This window comes from Piliocolobus tephrosceles, chromosome 5 (assembly GCF_002776525.5).
Source record: "Piliocolobus tephrosceles isolate RC106 chromosome 5, ASM277652v3, whole genome shotgun sequence".
Lineage (NCBI taxonomy): Eukaryota > Metazoa > Chordata > Mammalia > Primates > Cercopithecidae > Piliocolobus > Piliocolobus tephrosceles.
Window position 1 is genome coordinate 152843742 of NC_045438.1, and position 27233 is coordinate 152870974.

The window sequence follows — 27233 nt, forward strand, 5'->3', positions numbered from 1 at the left end:
AAAAGAAAGTCATTTCCTCTTTTTAATGAAACTGTTTTCTCAGAAGGTTGTGGCCCTGTGTCAAATGTCACTGGACAATACGATTGTAACAATACTGCAGGCCTCAGTGGACTGTTGCAGAAGAAATCTCTTGGCCGGGCACAGTGACTCAAGCCTGTAATCCCAGCATTTTGGGAGGCTGAGGTGGGCAGATCACCTGAGGTCAGGAGTTCGAGATCAGTCTGGCCAACAGGGTGAAACCCTGTTCTTTACTAAAAACACAAAAATTAGCTGGGTGTGGTGGTGGGCACCTAATCCCAGCTACTCAGGAGGTTGAGGCAGGAGAATCGCTTGAACCCAGGAGACGGAGGTTGCAGGGAGCCGAGATCACACCACTGCACTCCAGCCTGTGTGACAGAGTGAGACTCCGTCTCAAAAAAGAAAAAAAAAAAAAAGAAACCTCTCACACCTTATAAGCATTCTTTCTGTATATAATGATAAATGCTTTGTTATTACATGGAACAGTTCTCCAAAGCACTTAAAGATCACTGATTGTACTTTAATATTTACAACAGCCCCAGAAGTACTTTCTTTTTTTTTTTCTTTTTTTTTTTTTTTTGGAATCTTGCTCTGTTGCCCAGGCTGGAGTGCGGTGGTGCAATCTTGTCTCACTGCAACCTCCGCCTCCCAAGTTCAAGCAATTCTCCTGCCTCAGCCTCCTGAGTAGCTGGGATTACAGGTACACGCCACAACGCCTGGCTAATTCTTTTGTATTTTTAGTAGAGACGGGATTTCACCATGTTGACCAGGCTGGTCTTGAACTCCTGACCTCAAGTGATCTGCCTGCCTCAGCCTGGGCAAAAGTGCTGGGATTACAGGCGTGAGCGGCCACACCCGGACCTACAAGTACTTTCAGGCCGAATATTGCTGTTCATATTTTCTTTCCTGGGGTGACTGATGTCTAGAAAAGTCAATGAGTCCCTAACTGGACCCTGAAATTAAGTGCTGTTCTCTGGTCCTACATCTAGCGGGCTTTTGTGTGCTTGAAGAGGCTCATTTATTAGTAAATTTAAGAAAGTGATAGATATGGCCAGGCGCGGTGGTTCACGCCTGTAATCCCAGCACTTTGGGAGGCCGAGACGGGCGGATCACGAGGTCAGGAGATCGAGACCATCCTGGCTAACATGGTGAAACCCCGTCTTTACTAAAAATACAAAACACTAGCCAGGCGAGGTGGCGGGCGCCTGTAGTCCCAGCTACTCCGGAGGCTGAGGCAGGAGAATGGTGTAAACCCGGGAGGCGGAGCTTGCAGTGAGCTGAGATCCTGCCACTGTACTCCAGCCTGGGAGACAGAGCCAGACTCCGTCTCAAAAAAAAAAGACTGCAGGATGGAATTAATAGCCTCATCTTTCTGCTTCCGATGTTGCAGAGGAAGCAAGCTTTGGATTCTTGTCCTCCTCCTATGTTGCTGGTACCAGACACATAGCATCACCCATGCCATTTGAACACTCACAATAAGCACATTTACCTCCATTTTAGAGGTAGGGAAACAGAACTTCAAAGACATTCAGGAAATGCCCAAAGTCACTTGTCCAGTAAAAGAGAGATCCAGGGTTAACCAAAGCCCATTTTCTCTTACCGCCTCTGTACTACCTTTCTTCCTGTTATTTTTTTAAAATACTGACATCTGTCTAAAAAGCTTAGAGATGGGGTATGGGGAAAACACAAATAGCTGAGATTTACAGATAACTGCCAATTCTTATTTTAGCATTTCTCCCAAATCTTTAATTAGAAAATCAGAACCGTTATCTAGTCGGATTGGCTGGTGTGAAATTCCCTGCTACCGTCTGGCCTGTGTTGCTGGAGGTGAAACTGCCAGAAGGTAACTGTGAGGACACACCAGGTATGCATTTCTGTATAATCATGATTTGCTGTTGTATATATGCTACTGTTTGAGCAGCAAATTCAGATTTCATAATTTTATATTTTAAATAGGAAATGCATACGATCAGTTAGAAATAAAGTTGTACTTATTTGTCATGGAAATTCAGGATGAATATTTTTATCATAACAGACTAAGATATTGTATCTCTTTCCGCACAGCATACCTGCATTCTGACACAAATGTGCCAGGAGAATGCTAAACACTTTTGTTCCCTTTTAAACGGAAATAGATTTGAAGCTGATGGGAAAAGGTTAGTGAGCAACTGCTGTCACCAAAAAGAGAGAAGGAATCAAAACTCAATCTTTTATTGCCAAGTCTTTTTTTAATTTAGGTTTATAATAAACAGAAGCAGCAGCTCTTATTGTTAAAAGGTATCATTCTAAGATAACCTTAGGATGTTATCTTCTTTGTAAGTGCCATCAAATGAGTTGCTTTAACACTTAATACATCATAACAGAATTGCATATGATAAAGAACACATAACAGACTTTTAAGAAATTACATCATCTGACATTCATATGTGCCATTTTAAAAAACCCACTTGTAGAAACTGTTAGAAAATTCAGGGAATGGCACATATAAGATTCATATAGTCCAGGGACAGGGGCTCGCGCCTGTAATCTCAGCACTTTTGGAGGCCAAGGTGGGCAGATCGCTTGAGGTCAAAAGTTTGAGACCAGCCTGGCCAACATGGTGAAACCTCATCTCTACTAAAAATACAAAAACTAGCTAGGTGTTGTGGTGGGTACCTGCAATCCCAACTACTCAGGAGGCTGAGGCAGAAGAATTACCTTGCTCCTGGGAGGCAGAGGTTTCAATGAGCTGCACTTGCGCCACTGCACTCCAGCCTGGGCAACAGAGCAAAACTCCGTCTCAAAAAAAAAAAAAAAAAAAAAATTCATATAAATGGGTCATTTCTGCCCCACTCACCCCTCCTCCAATGACACTGCCTTTATGCGAGATGAAGTGAGTCCAGCAATAGAAGAAAGGATGATACGATGAACAAAGGTTATAATGTCAGGGAAGTTACTCTGGAATGGTGAAGTGGGAAATCATGGACTTTGGAGTCAACAAACCTAGGTTAAAATTACTGGCTTGGGAGGCCAGGGTGGGCGGATCACAAAGTCAGGAGATCGAGACCATCCTGGTTAACATGGTGAAACCCCGTCTCTACTAAAAAATACAAAAAATTAGCTGGGTGTGGTGGCGGACACCTGTAGTCCCAGCTACTCGGGAGGCTGAGGCAGGAGAATGGCGTGGACCCAGGAGGCGGAGCTTGCAGTGAGCCAAGATCGCGCCACTGCACTCCAGCCTGGTTGACAGAGCGAGACTACATCTCAAAAAAAAAAAAAAAAAAAAAAAATTTTTTTTTGGCTGTACTGCTTGTTACTGTATGACCTTAAACAAGTTACTTAACATGTCTTAACCTGAGTTTCTGAATCTGTAAAACAAGGGCAAGAAGACATGCTTCGTGATGTTATTGAAAGGTTACATGACATGATAATGCATGTAAGCCTAACTGAAGCCACAGCCTGTCTAGTCCAGTCCCAGAGAAACACAGACTTTTCAGGTAACCAATCAGGGGAAACAATTCCAGTTTTATTCAAGTTTCTCAGCAATGAAGAAAATCCAATTCATAATCAACTGCAACATTCCTCATTGCTGTTTTGTCGTCACCAAGCTCACTCATGTCAGCAACCTCTGGGTTCCTTATCTACCTTACTACCAGAGAACATTCTCCACCCTTCCTTGCTTTTTCTGCCACTCCCATCCCACTCCCCATCTATCCATTCCATCTTTTTTTTGTCTTTATTACAAAGGTGATTTTTGCCTCTTTAGGGAAGTCCTTTCTCTTTAATTCTAGTCTCTTGGAGTCTGTTTTTCTATGGTCAATCTGCATCACAAGTATACAGAAACCATTCTGAGAGAGAAAAACTAATGGTTTATTTGGGAGGATAAAGTTTGGCAGAGAAGGGAGTTTTAATTAAACTTGAAATTATGGGGTTTTCCTTGTCAATACGGGAAGGTGATGTGGTAGAAAATGTACCAACATTTTATGTTCATCATTTTACCCCATGATATATGTAAAGAAAATAGCACCAGATCTGACACAAAGTATAGTCTCAACGTGTGTGAGTCTGTCTTCCATTCGGCAACTGTTCCAGACATCTATTGCTGCTTAACAAACTATGCCGAAACTGAATGTCTTAAAATGGTGATGATTATCTCTAGTGGTTTAATGCTTGACTGAGCTCAGCCAACCAGTTCTCACTTGGGTTCTCTCATGTGACTGCAGCAAGATGGTATCTGAGGCTAGAGTCATCTAAAAGCTCAGCTGCAATCTGCCTCAGCTGGCATGGATGGACGAGCAGATGGTTGGCCACATAACTCACTCTCTCTCTCTCTCTCTTTCTCTCTTTCTCTTTCTCTTTCTCTCTCCATGTGATCTTTCTATGTGACTGGTTTAGGCTTCCTCCTAGTATGGTGGTCTCAGACTTCTTCCTCAGAGTGAGCTTTTCAAGAGACTCACATAGAAGCTGCCAGGCTCCTTATAAAGTAGCTTCAGAAGTTACACAGGCATCACTTTTGCAAGGTAAAAGGCAAGCCATAGGGGCCAGCCCAGGTTCAATAGGAGGAGACTGCACCACGGGGTGAAAACTGGGGTACACAGCTGACTGGGGGACCAGCTTGAATATCACCTATCACATAGCCAACTCAGCTCACCCCAAAACATTTTCTCTTCATTTTGGAAACTTAGAAATGTTTGGTTATACTTTCTAGTTAATTTTGCTGAAGAATCGAGAGCCTGGGTCAAGTGGGTAATCTCCTGTTGTAAGCCGACAAAGGTCAGTATGAAAACATCCATTCCCTTCCTTCTTGGAAAAGCAGTGTAGCACTAACAGACTGCTTGATTTTGACTCTTGACTTCACCCTACAGTCTTCTTGAACATGAGCTGGTTTTGTCGTCTCTCTGGTTCCTCAGCTGCGAAATAGGACGGACATTATTCATAGGTCTGCTAAAGACAAAATGAGATGATTTCCATAAAAATGCAGATACTGCCTAGTACATAGTATGTGCTCAATAAATGTTACAATTTTTGAATGTAGATGCTTGGTCTACTCATCAAGAGAATTTTGCCTGTAACTGCAAAAAGATACTCCAGTCAGGAAACACCTTAACCTCACCCAGGGATTCTAGGCAGTTGACACTCATTTCAAAATAGATAGGTAATGTAATTAGCAATGTGACTATACTGAATAAATGGCAGGCTTCTAGCAAGCATGTTTATGGACAGAGGCTAATGAAACTTCTACTTATTTAGATTTGTAGCATCTCTAAACAATTTTGTCTTCTGCTTCATTGAGAAATGATGCAAAGAAGCATCCTACTTAGCCTGAAGTTTTTCAGTTCATTTTATTACACTGTTAGGAATTCAACCAATAACAGGTTTATTTGAGTGAACAAGTATAACCAAAGCTTTGCAGACAAATACAATAAAATCTGCTAAGTAAATTCTGGGGAAACATGGCTGGCTAGAAATGAGTGGAATGTGGGGAGAGTGGCTTCTAAGATTGCTGGGAGGAGATGGAAGATCCCAACCTCATCATTCACAGAGAAAAGACAAACCACACTCCACTGAAGGTCCAACAAACCTTTAGAAATCAACCAAGAAAAACACCAAAGCATTCCAAGGGCTTCCTAGATTTGGCTTTGGGGTTGGAGTATTGAGATAGAGCTTGGGGTAGGAGTGAGGTCTCTCCGTGGAATATAAAGTGTGTTATTCTTTTTGAGATCTTATCCCTAAGTTCAAGTACAGATACAGTAACAGAGGAAGCAGAGGACTGTATCAGCTAGTGTTATTTGTATCAAGCAATGGAAACCAATTCTGGCTAACTTCAACAAGAAGGAATTCTTTGGAAAGGATATGGGGCACAGAAGGATCGAAAAAAAAAAAAAAGATGGATTCAAAAAGGACAGGCCCAGGCATCTCTGGAAGTTCCCAGTGGCAGGAATGACCTAACAGTCTTGTCTGGATATCCCCACTAGATTTTCAGTCTTTACATCATTCAGTTCAAGGAAGAAAATAGCAATCACCCTAGTGGTTTGCCTGACCGTTGGCTACAGAAGGAATAAGCACCATGATTGAAAATTCCACTGGAATATAATCCACTGGGAGAGAGGTAATTCCTCCAAATGAGTGCTTTGCCCTAAGAAAGTTAAAGGGTGATGGACTACTGAAAGCAACATGCATCTGTGACATAAGTTAGTATCAACATGCAAGAACACTAACCACAGTGGTGAAATGGAGCATCCTGCCTCTGTGGCAGAAAGCGTCAGCTATGTGGATGGTCGTATGCTGCTGTATTGCCTGATAAACCAGAAGTGAGCTTGCTTTGCCCCAAGAAGCTAAGAGGCAGTTGAGACAGAGGGGTAATTATAGTCTGAGACAACACTTGGGAATAATAGATTTATTGTTCTCCTGTAGTCCATTTGAATCCTCCAAACTCCTATAGCCAGGTGATATTTCAAACACAGAAGCACCTTTTACAAAGACCTAAGCACTTATAGAAAGGAAAAGGCTACTGGAAAATCAAATGTTAGTTTGAAGTAATTAATTCTGTTTGGTTTCCTGTTAGTCTCAGTGAGGCAACAGGGTTTGAATAAGGAAATAAAGAAAGCTGATGATTTTGGAACTCTAGAGAAATCAGGGCTGACCCAGGGGAAGTGCAAGAGCTTAGGACAAATGGAGGTTCAGAGCCCCCGGAGTGGAGGAAAACAATGAAAGCTGACCTTGGCTGTAGTAAAGGGGAGGAGCACTTTCTTCTCAATCTCTCCAGTAAGGACATGGTCCCCAGCTTCTAGGCCTAGAACTCAGGCTCCTATGGTCATTCAGCCACATTAGGGGTGAAACAGCCTTCTGTAGAAGAGGCCTTGCTACTGATTCACCATTTATAACTTTGTTGCTCGGGGGAAAATGCATCTTGGGTCCCTAAACCCTGACAAGAAACCTGGGAGCCCCACTTTTTCGTAGATTGTACACTGTGCAAAATGCATCATTTATACTCTGTGATCCTGCTGGTTGGATTGATTCTAAGCAATCTGGCTTGGGCAGTTCCATCATCAAGCCAAGATTCATCTCACACACATGTAATTTGGTTAAGGCCTTAATGATGCCCAGTGGCTTTTATCATGTCTGTCTCTGTGTCTTTATTTAGTCTGACTGATTTACTAACTGACTGGCTCCAATCCCGTGTCTCTGTGGGGTACACATAAACAAGGGTTTCACCAGGGCTCATAAACAAACCCAAGGATACCTTACCCTCTCCTGGGGGCAATGAGCGACTGGCAGCTCCTCTGAGGTATTCCTCTCAGAAGGCTGTCTGCTGGTCAAGGGCACCTCGGTAACTAGAGGCTAAGGGCGTAAGAGAGGGGTCAGATTACCTAGGTCAGGAAACTGCAGATGGGAGTGGGAGAGGGAGTCACCTCAGGGCTCTCTGCAGAGGCTATCACATGCCCTATTAGGCGAAACTTCTTTCTGTTTTCTCTCTTTCCCTGCCACACTGAGAGAAGCTAAAACCGGAAGAGGGAAAAAGAACAAAAGTGAAAGCACAGGCCAGTTCTACTGTAGTCCTCCTCTCCATAGAGGGTCGAGTCCTCCTCTCCATAGAGGGTCGAGAAAGCCTAGGTCAGGCCTGAGCCTCTGAAGGGAAGGAAACCAGGCTGGAGCTTTAAATCAAACTGGACTCTGTGTGTGCATGTGTGTGAGCACATTTGCAAAACTATAACATGATGACTTTTCAATGTAAAAAATGGAACTGCATGTCCCCGTCCGTGAATGTATCTTATTGCTGTCTCTATTAATATAAAAAGTGAGATTATAGCCTGATGGTATTTTGATCTTAAATCATCTATATGGCTAATAATGAGGTTAAGGACTGTTAGAAAGCCAAGATGACTGTTGGAATTCAAGCCCAAAATTACTCCAGCTTTGCAGATTGAGATTTTTTTTTTTTTTGAAACAGAGCCTCACTCTTGTCTCCCAGGCTGGAGTGCAATGGCACGATCTCAGCTCACTGCAACCTCTGCCTCCCGGGTTCAAGCCATTATCCTGCCTCAGTCTCCCAAGTAGCTGGGATTACAGGCGCCTGCCACCATGCCTGGCTAATTTTTGTATTTTTAGTAGAGGTGGGGTTTCACCACGTTGGCCAGGCTGGCCTCGGACCCCTGACCTCAAATGATACACCCACCTCGGCCTCCCAAAATGCTGGGATTACGGGAGTGAGTCATCGTGCCCAATCAGATTGAGAATTTTTTAAACATCCACTTTATGGCATTAATCTTTTTGTACCTCACTTTTCCTTATTGGCAAACAATGTAGATTTTAAAAACAAAGTAAAAATGAAGAGTTATTTTTGGCAGCTGGCATCTATGCACCCAATGGGCAGAAGCAATAGTCTCAGCTGTGAAATGAGAGGATTAATTCATCTCTACATGGCATTCTAGCTCTGAACTCCACGAAACTTAATGCTGCTAAGAAGCATGGCAGTTTCCCAAATGCCGACCTCCAGGCTAAGAGAGCAAATGTACCATGGGGTCACCATCTGGTATTATAGTATCTTACTTGAGTTTGTGTGTTGCTTAATGACTAATTGGCTACTAACAGTGGAGTTCTCTGGATTCATTTATTCTAGTCAAATGAACACATAAGCTAAAGTTCACAAGTAAGAACTGTGCCATTCATTTACCATCTGGAAATGAAAAGCTTAATTTCACTGCTGGGCAAAATAGAAGACATAGAACTCAAGTATCAGTAGGTCACAACAAACTAAGTTTTAAAAAATCCACATTGCCATGACCCCATTAAGTTTAAATAAAAAGACGTGAATACCAGTGCAGAGAATTCTATTGCAACCCACTTCTTTCTATTTCTTTAAATAATTTGTGGTGTGAATGTGTGTGTCTATGTGTTTAGATTTTGTGAGAAATGAACAAAAGACTTTGGTGTGTTATTTTAAATTGCTAAAACTTAAAGTTTCATTTCGACAGGATATATGTAGCATAAACCATTGCAGTTTTGCATTTGTACTTAAAGTTGGTAAGGCACATTGTATCGGGTTTGTTGACAGGAAGCCTATAATTTTATTTTACAAAAGATTTGTGCAAGGTCAAATTTCCAAAGGAAAATTGACCAATTTTCCAGAAAATGTTAAAGGGTAAGTAGCACTCCACTGAGGTTTTTCTATCTAGTGTTCATTAATGTGGATGAATCCTGGTTAGGAAGACTGGGGAGGTGTCTGGATGCAGCCCCACAGGGTGGATGTGAAGGCAAGCAGAAGGAGAGCAAGGGGAATTGACTGGCATTTACCATCAGTGTATTTCTGATACGCGAAACCACAGCTGACACTAATCCTCATTTTGATTCCCATTTCAGCCCCTAGCTATTTTTAGGGCAAAGAACTTGAGACTTTATATGAGAGGTTAAATGTAGTGATGGATGTTAAATAGGGAGTTAATGGGAACTCTCATCCCTCTCAGAACGCATCCTCAGGTTTGGGTGAAATGCATTTGCCTTAAATGCAAAAAGAACATAAAGAAATGACAGTGAGGAGGGAAAGAGGGACCAGTTTGAAGGCTGGATCTCTGATCTTTAGCTGAATATCATTTGGTCTGTGGCACAAGCTCCCAGATTTGATTTGATTTAGAGCTGCAATCATGAAAATGCAATAAAGTATTATAAACATTTAGTGGCAACATTCTTTATTAAAAGATGAAGACAGGATGGTTTATGGTTCCTTATGAATAGACAAGGCATTTTAAGAAGAGAAAATAGCATGACCCACGCTTCCCAGACTGTACCCTGCTGGAGTATGAGCAAGATGGCATGGGGACAGTAACACATTTCTGACTTGCCACTCCTCCACGGCTAACCTACAAGATGCAATTTATCCTGTTTCAGCAGTTGACAGACAGGCAGTGCCTTAGTCCTCTGATTTGAGGAAGTGAGGCTGGGTGAGGATTTGGCGGTGATATCTATGACTAAATGAGAAGCAGGGTATTCAGATTTGGCCAACAGGTAGACAGATTTCCCAGCCAGAGCCCGTCTCCTCTTCACATTCAGAGCCAGGGCTGCTCACCCTCCACGCACCCATGTCTTTGATTCCCATGTACCCTGGGAAGCCTCTTGCTCTCATGAAAGGGAGTCCCCTGCCCACCTCCCCCTCAGTCTCCACAGCAGGATTCCAGCCAAGGGCTATGTAACCCTCTCCCTACTCTCTTCCAGGAGGCAGAGCACCTGGCTTAGGTGCCTGGCATGGGCATCGCCCATTCTTGCCTTGCTCTGGTGGACTCTTTGTCTTCTCTGTCTCCCCTTCCTCAGGGTCTTGCCAGTCTGTGAGGGAGGCGATGCCCTGGCTAACCCTCCTAAAGGCTTGAGGGGCTGAACTGGCTCAGCTGCCTTGACTTTCACATAACTAGGTGGCATTAGCTGGCTTTGGAGGCTGGCCCAGATGCCCAAACCTCACCACAGCAGTTGCAGGCACCTTCCAGGAGTGTGTGCTGAGACACTTACATTTCTGAAGGCTGTCCCAGCAGTGGACTCCCTTTGATGACTCTTTCTTCCAAAGCAAAGACAAGGTGAGTCACTCTTCGTCTGGGCAGTCACTGACATATTTATTAATGCTTTTTGAGACAGGGTCTTGCTGTGTTGCCCAGGCTAGATCATGTGTGGCATGATCATGGCTCATTGCAGCCTTGACGTCCCTGGCTCAAGCAATTGTCCCACCTCAGCTTCCCAAGTAGCTGGAACTACAGGCACATGCCACCACACCCGGCTGGTCACAGCCATATTTAAAACACTAATCACCTTGTGGATATTGTCTCATCTCTAAATCAGAAGCTCTTCAGTACCTTATTGGTATGTGTTTTGCAGTACCTTATTTCCTAATCTGTAAAAGGGGATAAATGATATGTGCAAAACGCTTAGAATCCTGTTTGGCACTATGAAGGTCTCAGTAAATAATAACCATCGTCATTAGTATAATGATAATTTAATACTATATTAATACCATTACTATGTCAGCATCTAGTAGAGTACCCAGCATAGGTGGGGACTTAACTATGTGGTTTTGTTGAGTAGGTGACACTGCAGAAAACTGTGAGGAGAAAAGCCTTACCTGACAGAGGGATGAACAATAGGAGGCAATGGGAAATCACAGATGGGGTGTGCGCCTGTGTTCTCCCCTTCCCTATTCCCTGTCGTGCTCTGCTTAATGGCCTCGTGTTTTCTCTTCACTGCAGCCTCCATCTGGAACAAGGGGGTAGGAGGAAGGATGAGCATCCTGCTTTTAGATACTGTTTTGCCTTTGACATTTCCACTATTTTCAAAAGTTGAGGTTTTATTAAAAGTCCTCCATCGATCAGCTGATTCCCCCTCAATACCATGCTTCCTCCCTAGGTAGCAGTGGGTGGTAAGTGGTGCTAATTTGGGTTGCACGAGGAAAGTAATCAGACTCATTTCAAGAACAGAATTCTGGTAGCAGAGGACTAGACTATCCAGTATATGCCACAAACTCCTCATTGGCATAAAAAATGGTTTATTAAGACAACGGGTACATCTGTTCACTTCTGTTTGTGTATAAACAGAGACAATACGTAGAAGCAATGGAACCCAATATTTCTGTACATAAGAACTACTTTACTTCCCTCCTTCCCTTGTCGAGATTCTCAGCAGATCACAAAGGCAATGTTTGAAAACTTACCATTTATTTTGTCTAAACCTCTGAATTGAAGCAACACAAGTGAAAACATTACCAGGTAATATACTGAATACATTATCTCGAATTTAGGCATTATAGGTTTATTCACCCCCTTGCAAGTTTGCAGAAACAGCCCCTCAGAGTCCCCTTCTAAGGGAGAAAAAAGGCCAAAAGCACTTCTTGCCCATGTTTTGTACGGTTTGACCCTGCAACCCTAGTCACAGTAGACTTGGCCAGGGAGTGGTACTTGGCATACAGGCAGACATGCACAGCATGAGGCGGCCTGGTACAAGGATTTTGCTTATGTGAGGCATTCTGGGGTAGAACGGGATTGGGGAAAGCATTCAGAGCCTTCATCTGATCGCCCAGGGAGGGGCATAGTCAGTAGCAGTGGCAGAAACCAAGAGACTTAGAGAGAGGAGTTGTTAAGCTGAAGCTATGAGGTGGCCGATGTTATACGGGAAAGCAGAGTAGAAAGAGGAAAAAGTAGAAGCAGGGAGAGTCAGAAAGATAAATGGGACTGGAGGAGTCACTCAGAGAGGAAACAAGACAGCTTCTCTGAAATGACAGCTACCGAAGCTCCCGTTAGGATACTAGAGGGTTTGCTGTTTTCCAATGGTACAGGGGAGAAGAAATGGCTTTCCTTCCCATCTCAGGTTCATGGCTGGGGCCCCTATAACAAAAAGATGGACAAGAGCAAAGCATACAAATTTATGAAGTTTAATGTGACACGGGAGCCTTCATAAGGAAATGAAGACCCAAAGGAACAGGTAATCTTGTGTATTTTTATGCTTAGGTTTGATGGAAAATGGACAGTCATGGAGAGGTTTGCTAGGAAGACACAAAAGTATGGCTTATAGTAATAAACAGAGGGAAACTTAGCAAGATTTGTTTGTTCAGATTCTTCTTGGCATCTCTTGGTCTTTGGCTCTTTTCTTCCAAGTATAATGAGGGGTACTTTCACATGGGGTACTGCTCATGTGACCTGCTACAGGGCAAGGCTGGGAAATCCTGTCTGGGGTTTTAGGACCTGATTCGGGGAGAAAGGGACGTGTGTCAGACAAAACCTGCCTCTGTGGTTTTCTCAAATGCCCAGGTACCATATTTTGGGGTACTATGGTCTGAACCCCATCACTGGCAACAAGAGTCTTCCATTTCCAGGAGGCCTGGCTAAGTCTCCAGGCACAGTTGGTCCTTGGATTTCCTCTCTTTGCTGAGTAGGTATTTTTGAAAACAAAACAAAACAAAAAAACAAAGAACAAAACACACCCCCTGGGGAAGCCCGAGCACATCTCAGCTACTGCCTCGCTTATCCAGGCCTGGTTTAGCTTTCTCCTCTGCCCCTGCCTCACGCTGTTGCCTTCAGAACCAGCCAGCAGAAGTGGAGGCTGCAGGGGCTTGGGTACAATGAAGTGATGGAGCTGGTGCCTATTTCAATGAGCTGGGAAAGGTGAGGACAAACCACAGCCTGGACTCCTGAAGTTCACGGATGCTGAAGTCACTGTTGCCTTCCCCTGCAGGGCAGCTTAAGTCTTTCTGCTTAGCTCAGTGGTTCCCAGCCCTGCCTGCACGTTGGCATCACCAGGCAAGCTTTTAAACCGCATGAAGGAGGAGACTGGTCACCTCAGACCAGTTAAACCAGATGCTCTGGGGGCGGTTGAGGCCAGGCACTGGTATTTCTAAAATGCTCCCCATGTGATTTGAAGGTGCAGCCAGGCTTGAGAACTATCACTTAACTGCAATTATAATCATCAGTTATTTTAACCTAATAATGATCAATTATTACAGCTCCCCCACCAGCATGTGTTGACCTGATAGTTAGCTATAGGTAGTCATTATCTCAAACTTTTTTTTTTTTTTTTGGCCACTAATTCTTACTAAAGAGTTTCAGTTTGTTATTAAGTTTTACTACACAAAGATATTTCTATGGCATAGTGGTTCAGAAGATGTGATTTCTGAAATAGATTCTCTCTAGAGGAACCATCTATTTGTAAAAGTGCAGGACCTGGTTGCTTTTACTCATGTAGAGGCCCTACTCTTTGATGAATGGAGTCACTTGGTTGTTTATGGATATTTTATAGACCATACAGATCCTACCACAGATTAACAAAAAATAAAATTTTCCTCCCCTAATGTATCTTTATAGATCATAGAGATCTAAACGCATATTAACAAAAAATAAACATTTTCCTCCTTTAATGCAATGGTGTAGTGCCTTCTTTTTTCATCTGAGCAAAAAGACAAGGTTAGGTACTCAGTCATTTTATGACAGTGGGATACAATTTTGGAACACAAATAGATGCAGCTGAGATCCTTTTACTGTTCTTTCCGTTCAGCTCAGGTGAAATACTCATTTTCAACCTTGCTGTCACTCCCGACAGTAATTGCCATCTAAATCTATTATTACAGCTTCTGTCTTCCGACCTTGATATCCTCTAACTACCCACTTCTCTCCTGTTCTTCAGCTGCGTTCTAATCTTTGCTCTCTCGGGTTGGAATTCCCCTCCTTCACCTCCTTGATTTCTGTCTCTGCTTTTCTTTTCAAAATGCCGTGCTGATATCATCTTTCCAGCTTCGTCTAGCTTACCCCATTCTTAGAAATACTCATTGCTTCACAAGAAACATTTACAGCTTTTTACGTGGATTCTTCTGTAACCATTAAACTCTTGAAAAGTAAGATACCAAAAATATTTACATGTTGGCTTTTTAAAAAAATCACAAATAATAACAACACACTGTAAATATCTTTACAAATCTAAGTCAGGTTCCTGCAAAGCAATTAACCATAGTGCCTTTCCAATTACTCTAAAAGACCTCTGCCAATGAAACGCTATGCGCTTTTCTGGGTTCTATAACACCTTTTTAATAGCATCTTCCTCTTTGGTTCTAATTCCACCAAATCTTCATTTATCACTTTGTCTCTAATAAGAATCTGTTGAGACAGGAAACTCCCTTTCCTCAGGGAGTAGGCCTTCTCAAATGTTAACATGAATAAAAATCACCTGGGGGGTCTTAATAAAACTCAGATTCTGATTCAGCAGGGTCGGCTGGCCTACAATTCTACCTTTGCAAGCAGCTTCCAGATGATGCGGCTGCTGCTGGTCAGGGAAACACTATTTCAGGGAACTTCTTAGCAGCTTTGATGCTCGCCCCAAACGTTGTATCACCAAAGCTTTCCTTGGGCTCAACTAATATAGTCTCAAAAAATCAACTCTCGGCTGGGCGCGGTGGCTCACGCCTGTAATCTCAGCATTTTGGGAGGCCGAGGCAGGCAGATCACTTGAGGTCAGGAGTCCGAGACCAGCCTGGCCAACATAGTGAAACCCTGTCTCTACTAAAAATACAAAAATTAGCCAGGCGTGGTGGCGGGAGCCTGTAATCCCAGCTACCCAGGAGGTTGAGGCAGGAGAATCGCTTGAACCCAGGAGGTGGAGGCTGCAGTGAGGCAAGATTGCACCACTGCGCTCCAGCCTAGGTGACAGAGGGAGACGCCATCTTAAAACAAAACAAACAAACCCCAAACAAACAATCAACTCTCAACCAATTCCTGAATTAAGATTAGGTCAATAGCTTCCATGTTGATGTTGGCTCTCAAACTGTACTTAAAAGCTTTTTTTTTTTTCATTTTGCCGATCCATCTTCCTAGTTTCTGACTGAATACTGTTACTTATGTAAACACGACATGTCGTTTGCTTCAACTCTTGGTCCTTAATCATTCCTCCTGAGCAACTCATTTACAACAGTAGTTATTTTCTAATTTTTTTAATATTTACTTTTTAAATCATAAATTATCTTTTTATTAGCACTTTTAAAACTTTCACTGTTTTTGAATTTAAGAGACATGATGGGATTAAGAATGTTCAGAAAGCACCTCAAACACAAACATGCCACAGACTAATAAACAATGCATTGGTCAAGACAGAAATGATCAGTCACAACCAGTAAAGCTATTTTTTAGTGACAGGCAACAGTCTTTTTGAGTGGATTTGGTGCTTTGTTGGAATGTATGAAACTTAGTAAATTGAAAGCTTACGTGTAGAGTTTAATTGAATAAAAGAAAAAATATGTAATATTTCCCAGTACTTGTGGTTTTCAAATCTGCTAGATACTAACGGACCTGTCTCTGTAGATCTGATCATTTGATCACTTGCTTTGTACCAGGCACTGTTTCTGAAAGGTAGAAGAAGGCTCAATAAACAGCACTCCTCTTTCTTATTTGTCTGAGCAAACTGAGAAATAAAACCATAGAGTCACCATAAAGAGGCCAACACATCACTTTTATTTCTAGGAAGACTGATGGAACACATGGCTTATATTCATGGGCAAGCAGAACTTCTAGTGCCTAGTCACAAAAAGCACGGGGTTGCCCTTCAAGCCTGTCCTTAGGCAGCAGAATGAATGCTCTTTGTTGGAAGTTTTCACTTAACAAAAAGAAAAGATGATGAGACCAAGCTCCTGACTTTCTAGCTCACTAATCATTGTAGTCACCTCTTCCCCACCAGGAAAGGCTGGGTACTTTTTTATGTTAGCAGAAGAGCTCCCTTCCCACGGAAGAAAACATCAAGAATAGGGAAGAGGTAGTCCCCCAGCTACAAGTTAAGTCCTTTATCTTATTTAACTCCTGCAACAAAACAACATTTACTGGGTGTCTGTTATGTGCCATTCACTATTTTCAATGTTGGGGATGCAAAAAAGCTTAATAAGACAAACAGAGCAGTTTACATCAGGGCCTGTACTTGTGCTACCCACCTTACTGGCCTCATCCAATCCCAGCCCTAACAGATCCTGTATATTTAAAATTTTGATATTTTGTTCATCACAGATTTTTTTTCATTAATTTTGAATTTTTAAAATATCATATTAAAATATTACTTATCTTGATTACTGAGCTTTTTGGCTCCCGTAAATTTTGTACCTGAGGTGAATGCCTTGTCTTGGTTTTAAAATAAATTTGTAAACAACTAAATTAATAAATAACAATTAAATAATTATTGAATAAATTTTCTAATGTGTACTAAGTTGAGAAACAGGCTACGTGATAGGAAGTGATTGGGTGTGTAACTTGAATGGTAAGGAAAAATCTATCTAATGTGATGCTATTTAGGATGTGACCCTTACGTTATAAGGAGTCAGACAAGGGACAGTTTGGAGAAAAGTTTGTGAAAACACTACAGGTGGAAATAAACCTGGAATTTTCAAAGAACACACCAAAAAAAAAAAAGAGGCTATTATGTCTTAATTGTCAAGGACATGATAGGTGACTAGTAATCAATTTGGATAGAGTGCCAGAAAAGGTTCAAATTTTAGGGCTAAGGGGGTAAGGAGTTTGAATTTTATTCCAAGTGCCCAGGAGGCAATTGGAAGATTTTAAGCAGGGGAGCAACCTGATTCAATTGATCTTTTAAATAACTCTCTCTGGCTGCTGTGTCAAGGATGGATTATAGGGGTGTGCACGGCAAAAGAGTAGAATCTGGAAGAATTGTCAGTGTTCCTACTGAAAGAGGATGGTGCCTTCGACCAGAATAAATATAGTGAAGATATAGAAAGAGGAGCAGGTTCCAGAAATACGTCAGGAGTAGAGTTGATTGGATTTGATGGGTTAATATGGGGAATGAGGAAAAGAGGGGAACCAGAGGTGATTTCAAGTGTCTTACCTTGAGCAACTTGGTGGTTGCTAGTGTCATTTCATGAAATGGAAAATACAGGATGAGCAGATTAAAGGTGAACGTGCAATGAATGAAATTTTCAATTTTGTGTAGGTTGGTCTGAGATGCCTTTTGGATACATGTTGTATACATGCTTACATGAGTAAGCAACTGGTATGAATTGACGGAGAGGGAGAAGTACAGGGCAGAGAATAGAGATGTGGTAGTCATCGGTTCCTTGACAGAATTTACAGCATGGTAATGGATAGACTCACCTATGGAACAACACATCTGGAAAAGAGCTGGGAGGCTGGGCATGTAGCCTTGGGAGTGGCTAGTAAAATAGGAGAAGGGGTGGAGGGGAAGGGAGAGAGGAAGTACGGAGTGCTTAGCAAGAGAAGAATGTGTTTTAAGGATGGGATGATAAACTGCATTGAGAGCCACTGAGAGGTAGAGAAAAAATCAGGACAGAGAAGTAATAAAAGGCACCAGCAACATGGAAGTCACTGGTGACTAGCGACAGACGATCACCTTTGGTGTGTAGAGCACAAAACCTGAGGGCGTAAAGAGAGAGTGGAAAGTAAGAATGTCGAGACAGTCGACTATTACTGCCATTTTATGAATGAAGAAACCGAGGCTCAATATTTGACTATCTCATCCAAGGTGAAAGCCAGTGGGGTCAGATCCTGGACCTAGAATTGATGCAATGATTTGTGCACATCGCCTATGCAAGAGATAGATCCAATTCTCTTCCAAACTGTAAAAGCCAACACTTCCCTCAAAGGAGGCTTCGAGCTAAAGCATCCTTTCATGATGCCGCTTCCATTTTAAAGAAAAAAACAAAACAAAACAAAACAAAACAAAACGAGAAGGCCTAGTGCGGGCTAGGAAGGAGCGGAGCAGGTACTGGCCCTCTCTGCTGGGGGAAGACCCGCCCCTTTTCCGCAGCCCAAGCCGGGCGCAGTCCACTGCGGCTGCGCGAGCCTGGCGCGCGCGGGGCGGGAACGCGGAAGGGGCTGGGGCTGCGGCGCGGAGGCGAGGACCAGACCGGGGGCGGGGCCGGCAGTGGGAGTGCGGGGCGCGGGGTGGGCGGCGTGCGACCCAGGGGGCGACAGAGGCAGCAGCAGCCGGAGGCCTGAGGAGAGGAGACCCGCGGCGGCGGCGGCAATGCTGGAGACCCTGCGCGAGCGGCTGCTGAGCGTGCAGCAGGATTTCACCTCCGGGTGGGTATACGGTGGGCGACGAAAAGGGACCTGAGGGGGCCGGGCCGCGCCTGTGATGCCCCTGCCTCGCTCCCTTCCCCGCTCCCTTCCCCGTGCCTCGGTCCGGGGTCCGTCCCGCCCCGCACCTCCCCGCCCCGCCCCGCCGAGGAAAGTAACGAACTTCCCGGCGTCCTTGCGTTGGGCGGCGCAAAGAAACTTAGGTCCCTGCGGGCCGCCTCTGACGCGCACCCCCAGGACCAGGAGGCGCTCGGCGGCGTAGCGGAGCTCTCGGGGGGTGTGGGGACCCTGCGGTCCCCTCCCGGCAGCATCAGCCGGGCCCTGGCGGGGAGTCATGTGAGAAGCCAGCGCGCCTCACCGCTTCCGTCCCCGCGGCACAGTGGCCTGCGCCCCTTGGCCCAGCTGACACCTGCTCGTGCGCACCTGGTGCTGGGCCCGCCGCCCTCCCCGGGTCGGATCGCCCCGCGCAGTAGCGCGCACTCTCCGGCCCGAGCCTTCGGCGCCGCGGCTCGGCTTTCACGCTCGGCTAGCCGGCCTAACCCTTGGCAAAGCTGGCCGCCCCTCCCCGTTAGCGTTCTTTCTCTACCTCTGCCGTGAGCTCAGCGCCTGGGCGAAGGCACTCTTAAGCAGGAGAAGCGACAGAACTCTAGGAATGCTTTTAATATCCAGCGGTTCCCAAACTTTGCTTAGAATCACCTGGGAAACTTGCAGAGTTCTGATGCCCGGGTCTCACCCCATAACTGTTAACCAGAGTGCCTGGAGACGGCGTTTTAAAGATCCCCAGGGGATTCCAATGGGCACCAACGCCTGGTAACCACAGACCGAGACTCCGGCGTCAGATTGCCTAGGCATCCTGGCTCAACCACTAAACCAAACGTAGTTACTCAGCTGCCTTGCTTCAATGTACTGTTTCTGCTACTGTAAAATGGGGATAATGATGGTACTTAAAAGGTTATTACAAGGATTAATGAATTAACATGTAAAACACGAAGTAAGCATTATGTCAGTAGTGTTACTTAGTGCGTAATTCATTTTAATTTTTTCATTCCTTTAAAATGAAAAAGATCTTTGAAAAGGATCTTTCAACTTTAGCTTACAAATCCTGTTGGAGGATACACTGAATGTGAGAGCATTTTCACTCATACTGTTTTAAATTTCTATCCTCCCACCTCCCCACCCCCCCCCCTTTTTTATTGAGATGGAGTCTTGTTCTGTCGCCCAGGCTGGAGTGCAGTGGCGTGATCTCAGCTCACTGCAACCTCTGCCTCCCAGATTCAAGCAATTCTCCTGCCTCCACCTCCCGAGTAGCTGGGACTACAGGCGCCCGCCACCACGCTTGGCTAATTTTTGCATTTTTTAGTAGAGACGGGTTTCGCTGTGTTGGCCAGGCTGGTCTCGAACTCCTGACCTTGTGATCCGCCTGCCTCGGCCTCCCAAAGTGCTGGGATTACAGGCGTGAGCCACCGTAGCCCGTCCACCCCTCCCCCGCCCTTTTTTTTTTTTAAAGGTGACAAGGTCTTGCCCTGTCGCCCATGCTGGAGTGCAGTGGCGCTGTCATAGCTCACTGCAGCCCCCAACTCCTTTGTGTAAGCGATCCTCCCTCCTAGGCTTCCTAAAGTGTTGGGATTATAGGTATCAGTCACTGCTCCCAGCCTTGTTTGGAATTTCTAATGAGAAAGATTGTTAGCCAAAATTTTATCTTATTGGACAAGAATGTTAATACTATTTGCATATTGGGCGTTGAATAACAACAAACTGTCAAATGCTTGAGCACTTACCACCCGTCAATCATTTTTGTTATTTTGGTGTTTAAAAAGTTAGTTATGGATACTCCGAGTCATTCACTGATGGGTGTACTTGCATGCTTACATTTTGTTCTCCCTATTTAGTAAAAGTACCTTCTTTTCAGAGCGTAAATTGTTGTATTGAAAACCTTTTGATGTGATGCTGAAATGGCCCATTTGTAGCATGCGAGTGACCATTATTCTCCTGTTAGTACTTCATGGAATTCCTTGATGGCATAACAGCCCATCTTGTAGTTACTATAACTCTGTAGGTCACATGGTTGCCTCAGAAGCATTCACGCTCCTGACCTTTGTCAGAAGACGTTTTACCCAGGAATGTAGATTCTGGACTGGGCTCTGGACTGCTGGGGCACAAACCATCCTGGGAGATCAGGGTAACCCTAAACGTTTAGAGTTTAGTTAGGGAGAGACATGCTAAAGGGATCTGGTTAGAACCCCTTGGAAACTGACTTGACTTCTTAAAGATGCCGTAGTCTGGGGCCATTTTGGAGCTAGACATCCTCAGAGGGCTTCATTAGGTCCTTTGTTGGCTTTCTCCTGTACACGTCACTTTCAGCTGACAAACCACTGGACTCTCAGTGTGTGCCATTAGCCTGTCACCTGGTGGAGAAATAACTCATCTCCGAGTGATGTCAGTCTCTCAGTAGACCCGTAACTCTAGTGCCTGATGTTCACTTTCTTCAGGTCCTCAATTTCCTACACCTAATCTGTTCGATTAAACTTTTCCATATTCAGCTTGAGATTGACCTACTTTACATAGCTGACTATTTTTGCCATGAGGAGAAACAATGGCACTAAACACAGGATTCATGTGTTTATTATATGTTGGTAATGTGGAATTCAAAGATTGGAGACATGACCTGCATCACTAAAAAAGAAACACATTACATAAATGCAATGCTGATATCACAGCTAATAAAATTAACACTAATTCTTTTATATTATCAATTATACAGTCCATAATCAGATTTCTTTTGTTTTTAGAAATGACTTTTTACAGTTGGTTTGTTCAAATCCAGATCAGATAAGTTTCACACATTAAATTTGTTTAAAAACCAATTTTTGAAACAGATGACTGTTAAAGAGCCACATGGGGAAGCTTTTTTGTTGTCCCAGCTACTTGGGAGGCTGAGGCAGGAGGATCCCTTAAGCCCAGGAGTTCAAGACAAGCCTGGGCAACACAAAGAAACCCCATCTCTTGTCTGGGCATGGTGACTCATGCCTGTAATCTCAGCATTTTGGGAGGCCGAAGCAGGCAGATCACGAGGTCAGGAGTTCAAGACCAGCCTGGCCAACATGGTGAAACCCCATCTCTACTAAAAAATATAAAAATTAGCTGGCCATGGTGGTGTGCGTCTGTAATCATAGCTACTTAGGAGGCTGAGGCAGGAGAATGTCTTGAATCCAGGAGGTGGAGGTTGCAGTGAGCCGAGATCACATCACTGCACTCCAGACTGGACGACATAGCAAGACTCCGTCTCAAAAAAAAAAAAAAAAAAAAGAGAGAAACCCCATCTCTTAAAAAAGAAAGAAAAAATGGAAAAGACATGACCTTGGCCACCCAGAACTATCTCATTGGACTTGGCGTTTCTGTAGAACACTTGGTGGCAGAGCAAGTGTGTGGAAACCAGAGCAGCTGCCTTCTAAAATAATTGGAAACACCAGGTGTGCACGTTGCCCCAGGGACTGAATGGAAGGCCTCAGGCATTTCTGGGCTCCTTCAGTGTGGCCAGTGCAGCTCCAGCTGCCCACTGTCACCCAGAGCAGCATCCTCTCTTCAGAGCTTCTCTGATCATTTTCACTTTCTGAAAACTCATATGAAGGCCCTAACTCTAGAAAAAACTTACTTTTTTTCATTTTTAGTAAAATCGGACGATTCCTTATCAGTCTCAGCATGTCACTTTGGTGATGAAATCATGTCCAATGAGAATGAATTTCTACATTCCGTTCAAACTTAGAAAAAGTGCAGCTTAAGATCATTATTCTTTAAGGGCAGTGTAGAGATTACTGGTGGTTTGGGAGGAACTCTAGGTTGTCCATGGACTTAATGGCCTTTTTTGTAAATTTTTATGCGTAGTAACAATTATGTCAACATTGAGAACAACTAGTGATTACATCACATTCTTTCTGCCTTAATTGGGTGGTAGGCCAGCTGAAGGCCACAGACTGAAGAAGACTGGTTCTGAGCTTCACTCCAAGATCTTTTCCCCTCACCTAAAGTGAGTTGTAATTTGATTTAACTGAGTCAGAATTCTTGGAGCCTTTTGGAGAGTTCTCATAAAATGCCCCTTTTTACAGAGATTGACTTGAGCTCTCGGGGAGACTTTTGGACATGCCGAAGTACATGCTTCGAAGCCACTCTGGTCTTTGACTTTTACCTTTTGAGCTGTTATGGCCAAAGGCCTCAGGATTGAGGTATTTGACATGCAAACCCTTCAGGGAACTGAAAATCCGATTTACTGATGGGTTTACAGCTGCCTGTCACAGGCTGGTGTTTCCTGTTTGTGATGCACTGGGTTCCTGTGGTTAGGGATAAAAAACCTGCTATTGTTGCAACTAGACAGTGGGTGTTTCCCCCTCAAAGCCCTCACTGCCCCTGCCCCCCACCTCTGCCCCTGCCCCCACCTCTGCCCCTGCCCCCACCTCCACCCCTGCCCGGTGTCCTCATTCTCTCTTCTTCGGTCCTTGTAGTGTCTACCAAAACCTGCACAAAATGGGAGGAGCCAGTCATCTAAACCACCATGTGTCAAATGGTGAAGTGTTGCTTGAAATGTTGACTTTTCCAGGATTAACCATCTTCTTAATAAAATGAGAAGAGTCTCAATATTCAACTTGATTTAATAAATATCTACTGAGTTCCTATTAAGTGCCAGTGCCAGACACTAGACTGGGCCCTCAAAGTGTCCTTTTTCTTAGAAGCTAAAAAAAGATCTGAGAGCCCATATGCTCAGTTTTTCCTGGTCTCTCCTAAGCAGTGTCTGTATATTGGGCCAGATCCTGCAGGTACAAAGGTGACTAAAACAGTCTCTGCCCACCAGATGCCCTAGACTGGTGCTGATGTAAAGCAAAGCAGAATGAACAGAATGTTAAATATACAAATAGTATGGTATGTGAGTCTGAGGGAAGAGTCATTAGTTAGGATGCATTTACAGAAGGCTTCAAAGAGGAGGGGTTTCTAAAACTAGGCCTTGAAGAATGAGGAGAAATTGCGATAGATTTGGATAAGCGCATTTCAGAGATGGAAGCAGTCCTGGGAGATGAAGCTGGAAAGGAAGTTTAGTGCCTGACAATAGAGTATCTTAAATGCTTTGCTTAATTAATTTGTCAAATATTTATTGAGTGCTTACTATGTAGCAGGCACTATTTCAGGTACTGGGGATATAGCAGAGAACAAACCAGATAGCAAGTAAGATCCTTACTCTCGTTCTAGTAGCAGAAGGTCTAGAATATCTAGAAGGCCATAAGTTCTGTGGCTAAAAATCAGGCTGAGAAGATGGCCTACCTGTACTTCTGGAAAAATATTTCTGTATTTCTGGAAGAATAACGTGAGAGGCCTTGTGATAGGAAGATTGGGGATGGGGTAGAGGGAGATTATCGTGAGAGGCCGTGTGATCGAAGATTGGGGATGGGGTAGAGGGAGATTATTTAGGAGGCTGTAATGAAGGTCCAGGTGGGAGGGTAAGCCAGTGCTGATAGAAGTTTAAAGGAGGGATTGGATGTGTTAGGCACTGGACGGATTAGACAGCAGTGGGAGATGAAAAAGGTACAGAAATTGACAATGTGAATTTGGAGGTATCTTAGATAAATGGTATCATATGCCAACATGAAAGAATTTAAGAATAGGTTTGAGAGAGAAGGAACAGTTAACGGTGAATTTGTGGTGAGCTTGACAGCTGAGAAGCAGTTGGAAATTTCAGATGCGCTCAGGTGAGAGGTGAGAACTTGAAGCCATGTATTTGGGATTTAGGATAAAGGCTTTAGGATGAAGATAGTCTAAATTCATCTTTCTTTCCTGAGTCTGAGCAGCTTTTGTGTGATTTTCTTAGGCTTTGGACCTTAGGTCATTTACAGTTTTAAGTGTGATTGAGGCTTTGGCTTTTCCCCGATCTCGCTTAAGAGAGAGAAAAAGTTGATGAACACTGATGTGAAAATGTAATAGATTGGATGTGCCTTATGACAAAATATGCTAATTCATATATTTCTGTGGTGCTTTAAAGCAATTGTCCTCACCTTTCCTAATAGCCAATGATGTAGACAGTTGGAAATTGAGGTACAAATAAATGAAGCATCTTGCAGGTTCCCCACCCTGTTGAGTCACCGGCAGATCTCATCAGCCGTTGTAGTACTCAATGCATCATTCTGTTTATGTACATCTTTTTCTTTTCTTTTTTGCTCCGAGACAGGGTCTCACTCTGTCACCCAGGCTGGAGTGCTGTGGTATGCTCATGGCTCACTGCAGCCTCAACCTCCTGGGTTCAAGCAATCCTCCCACCTCAGCCTTCCGAGTAGCTGGGACTACAGGCATACACCACCACGCCTGGCTAATTTGTGTATATTTGGTAGAGACAGGATTTTGCCATGTTGCCCAGGCTTATCTACATCTTTTTACACTTTTCGTCTAAGCAGTTTTGTGAATGACCCCCCTTTTTCAGTAAGAAGCCTCCATTTTAGTATTTTCTACAAAGATCAAAGACATAAATATGCTGATGTCAAATTAAGGTGAAGTTGTTGGAGAGATCTAAAAATAAAATTATTGAACGTTATGACGAATTTGAGGTTTAGTGCTTTCAACTTGAAAGTTGTCAGTAGAAAATAATTGTCAGATGTCTCACTTAGTCTCTATATTAATATGCTCACACAGCACTTATGTGTTCATGGGTATATGGTACTTGGGAGAAGACCAAGACTAGGGCTGGACAAGCCTTTTGTAGGCACATTGGGAACCTCTACTTTATTTCACCTTAGCCCAGTAATGTAGTACACTGGTTTCTCAACTTGCTTGATGGGGATCACCTTTATTATAACTTTCATTTGAAAGTAGCTCTATAGTTTCCAGAATGCCACCAAGGTCACATTTGGAATGTTGTTGAATTGTTTTGGCACATCTTTATGGTGGAATATAATGCTACCATTTTACATTTGAGGAAACTGGAATATTCCCCCTGGATCAATATTCCCTTCACAGCATGTCATGCTATTGTAGGACATTAAACAGACTTTATGAGTGGATTGTTTCCGGGACAGAATAAGTTCTCCAGAGAAACTGGAGTTAGCCCAAAATAAAAATAGTGGGCTAATTTCAGGTGAATTCTGGGTTTTGAGGATGTTATTTCAGAAAGTACCTTTTTGGTTTTTTGTTACTTTCTTAAGTATATCTGATATTTGTATTTTTCATCTTAATAGTTGGAAACAAGAAAGTTTAGCAGGCAAAAAGATGACTATTTTCAACTTTCCTATAGCTGCTTTTTTTTTTACTTTTTTTTTTTTTTAACTTTGTTTTACTTTCCTATAGCTACTTTGTTTTTTACTTTGTTTTTTAGGAGGGAAAAAGATGACTATTTTCAACTTTCCTACGGCTACTTTGTTTTCTTCAGTAGTTTCTTGGGCCGGGCACGGTGGCTCAAGCCTGTAATCCCAGCACTTTGGGAAGCCGAGACAGGCGGATCACGAGGTCAGGAGATCGAGACCATCCTGGCTAACCCGGTGAAACCCTGTCTCTACTAAAAAATACAAAAAAAAAACTAGCCGGGCATGGTAGCGGCGCCTGTAGTCCCAGCTACTCAGGAGGCTGAGACAGGAGAATGGCGTGAACCCGGGAGGCGGAGCTTGCAGTGAGCTGAGATCCGGCCACTGCACTCCAGCCTGGGCGACAGAGCGAGACTCCGTCTCAAAAAAAAAAAAAAAACAGTTTCTTTTCTGCATTTTGGCACATTGGCAATTTATTTGGAGAAGATGTAGTGAGAAAAGATGAATACCTAAAAGATTGTTTTTGTTATTAAAAATGGTTTTTTGGCTGGGTATGGTGGTTCATGCTTCTAATCCCAGCACTTGGGGAGGCTGAGGTGGGAGGATAGCTTGAGCCCAAGAGTTCAAGACCAGCCTGGGCAACGTAGGGAGACCCCTGTCTCTACAAAGGATTTTTAAAAGCTAGCTAGGTGTGGTGGTGTGAGCCTGTAGTCCCAGCTATTCGAGAGGCTAAGGTGGGAGGATTGCTTGAGGCCAGGAGCTTGAGACTGCAGTGAGCTATGATTGCTCCGTTGCACTCCAGTCTGGGTGACGCAGCAAGACCCTGTCTCAAAAAAAATTGTTTTTTTACAAAGTTTCAAACACACACAGACAAATAGAATAACACAATGAACCACATAAATCAGTAACTCAGATTCAATAATTTTCAGATATTCCCATGTTTGCCTTGTCTCTTGCTTTATTTATAAAGTAAATGTCAGACTTGCCTACTATACCTGTGATATGTCAGCTTGCATCACTAAAAGAAACACATTACATAAATGCAATGCAGATATCATAGCTAATAAAATTAACACGAATTCTTTGATATTATCGATTATGCAGTCCATAATCAGATGTCTTCTTCTTAGAAATGACTTTTTACAGTCAGGAAACAACAGGTGCTGGAGAGGATGTGGAGAAATAGGAACACTTTTACACTGTTGGTGGGATTGTAAACTAGTTCAACCATTATGGAAAACAGTATGGCAATTCCTCAAGGATCTAGAACTAGATGTACCATATGACCCAGCCATCCCACTACTGGGTATATACCCAAAGGATTATAAATCATGCTGCTATAAAGACACATGCACACGTATGTTTATTGCGGCACTATTCACAATAGCAAAGACTTGGAATCAACCCAAATGTCCAT

General features: G+C 43.5%; 1 protein-coding gene across 2 annotated transcripts in view; it reads left to right on the plus strand.

Moving 5' to 3' along the window:
* The first annotated feature begins 18319 nt into the window (after positions 1-18319).
* Positions 18320-27233, plus strand: part of DTNBP1 (dystrobrevin binding protein 1) — a 153144-nt gene continuing 144230 nt past the window's right edge. For both annotated transcript variants that reach the window (XM_023209822.2, XM_023209823.2), the window contains exon 1: positions 18320-18548. In XM_023209822.2, the coding sequence (XP_023065590.1) occupies positions 18493-18548 (56 nt within the window). In that variant the 5' untranslated portion in view covers positions 18320-18492. The remainder of the gene's footprint in view (positions 18549-27233) is intronic.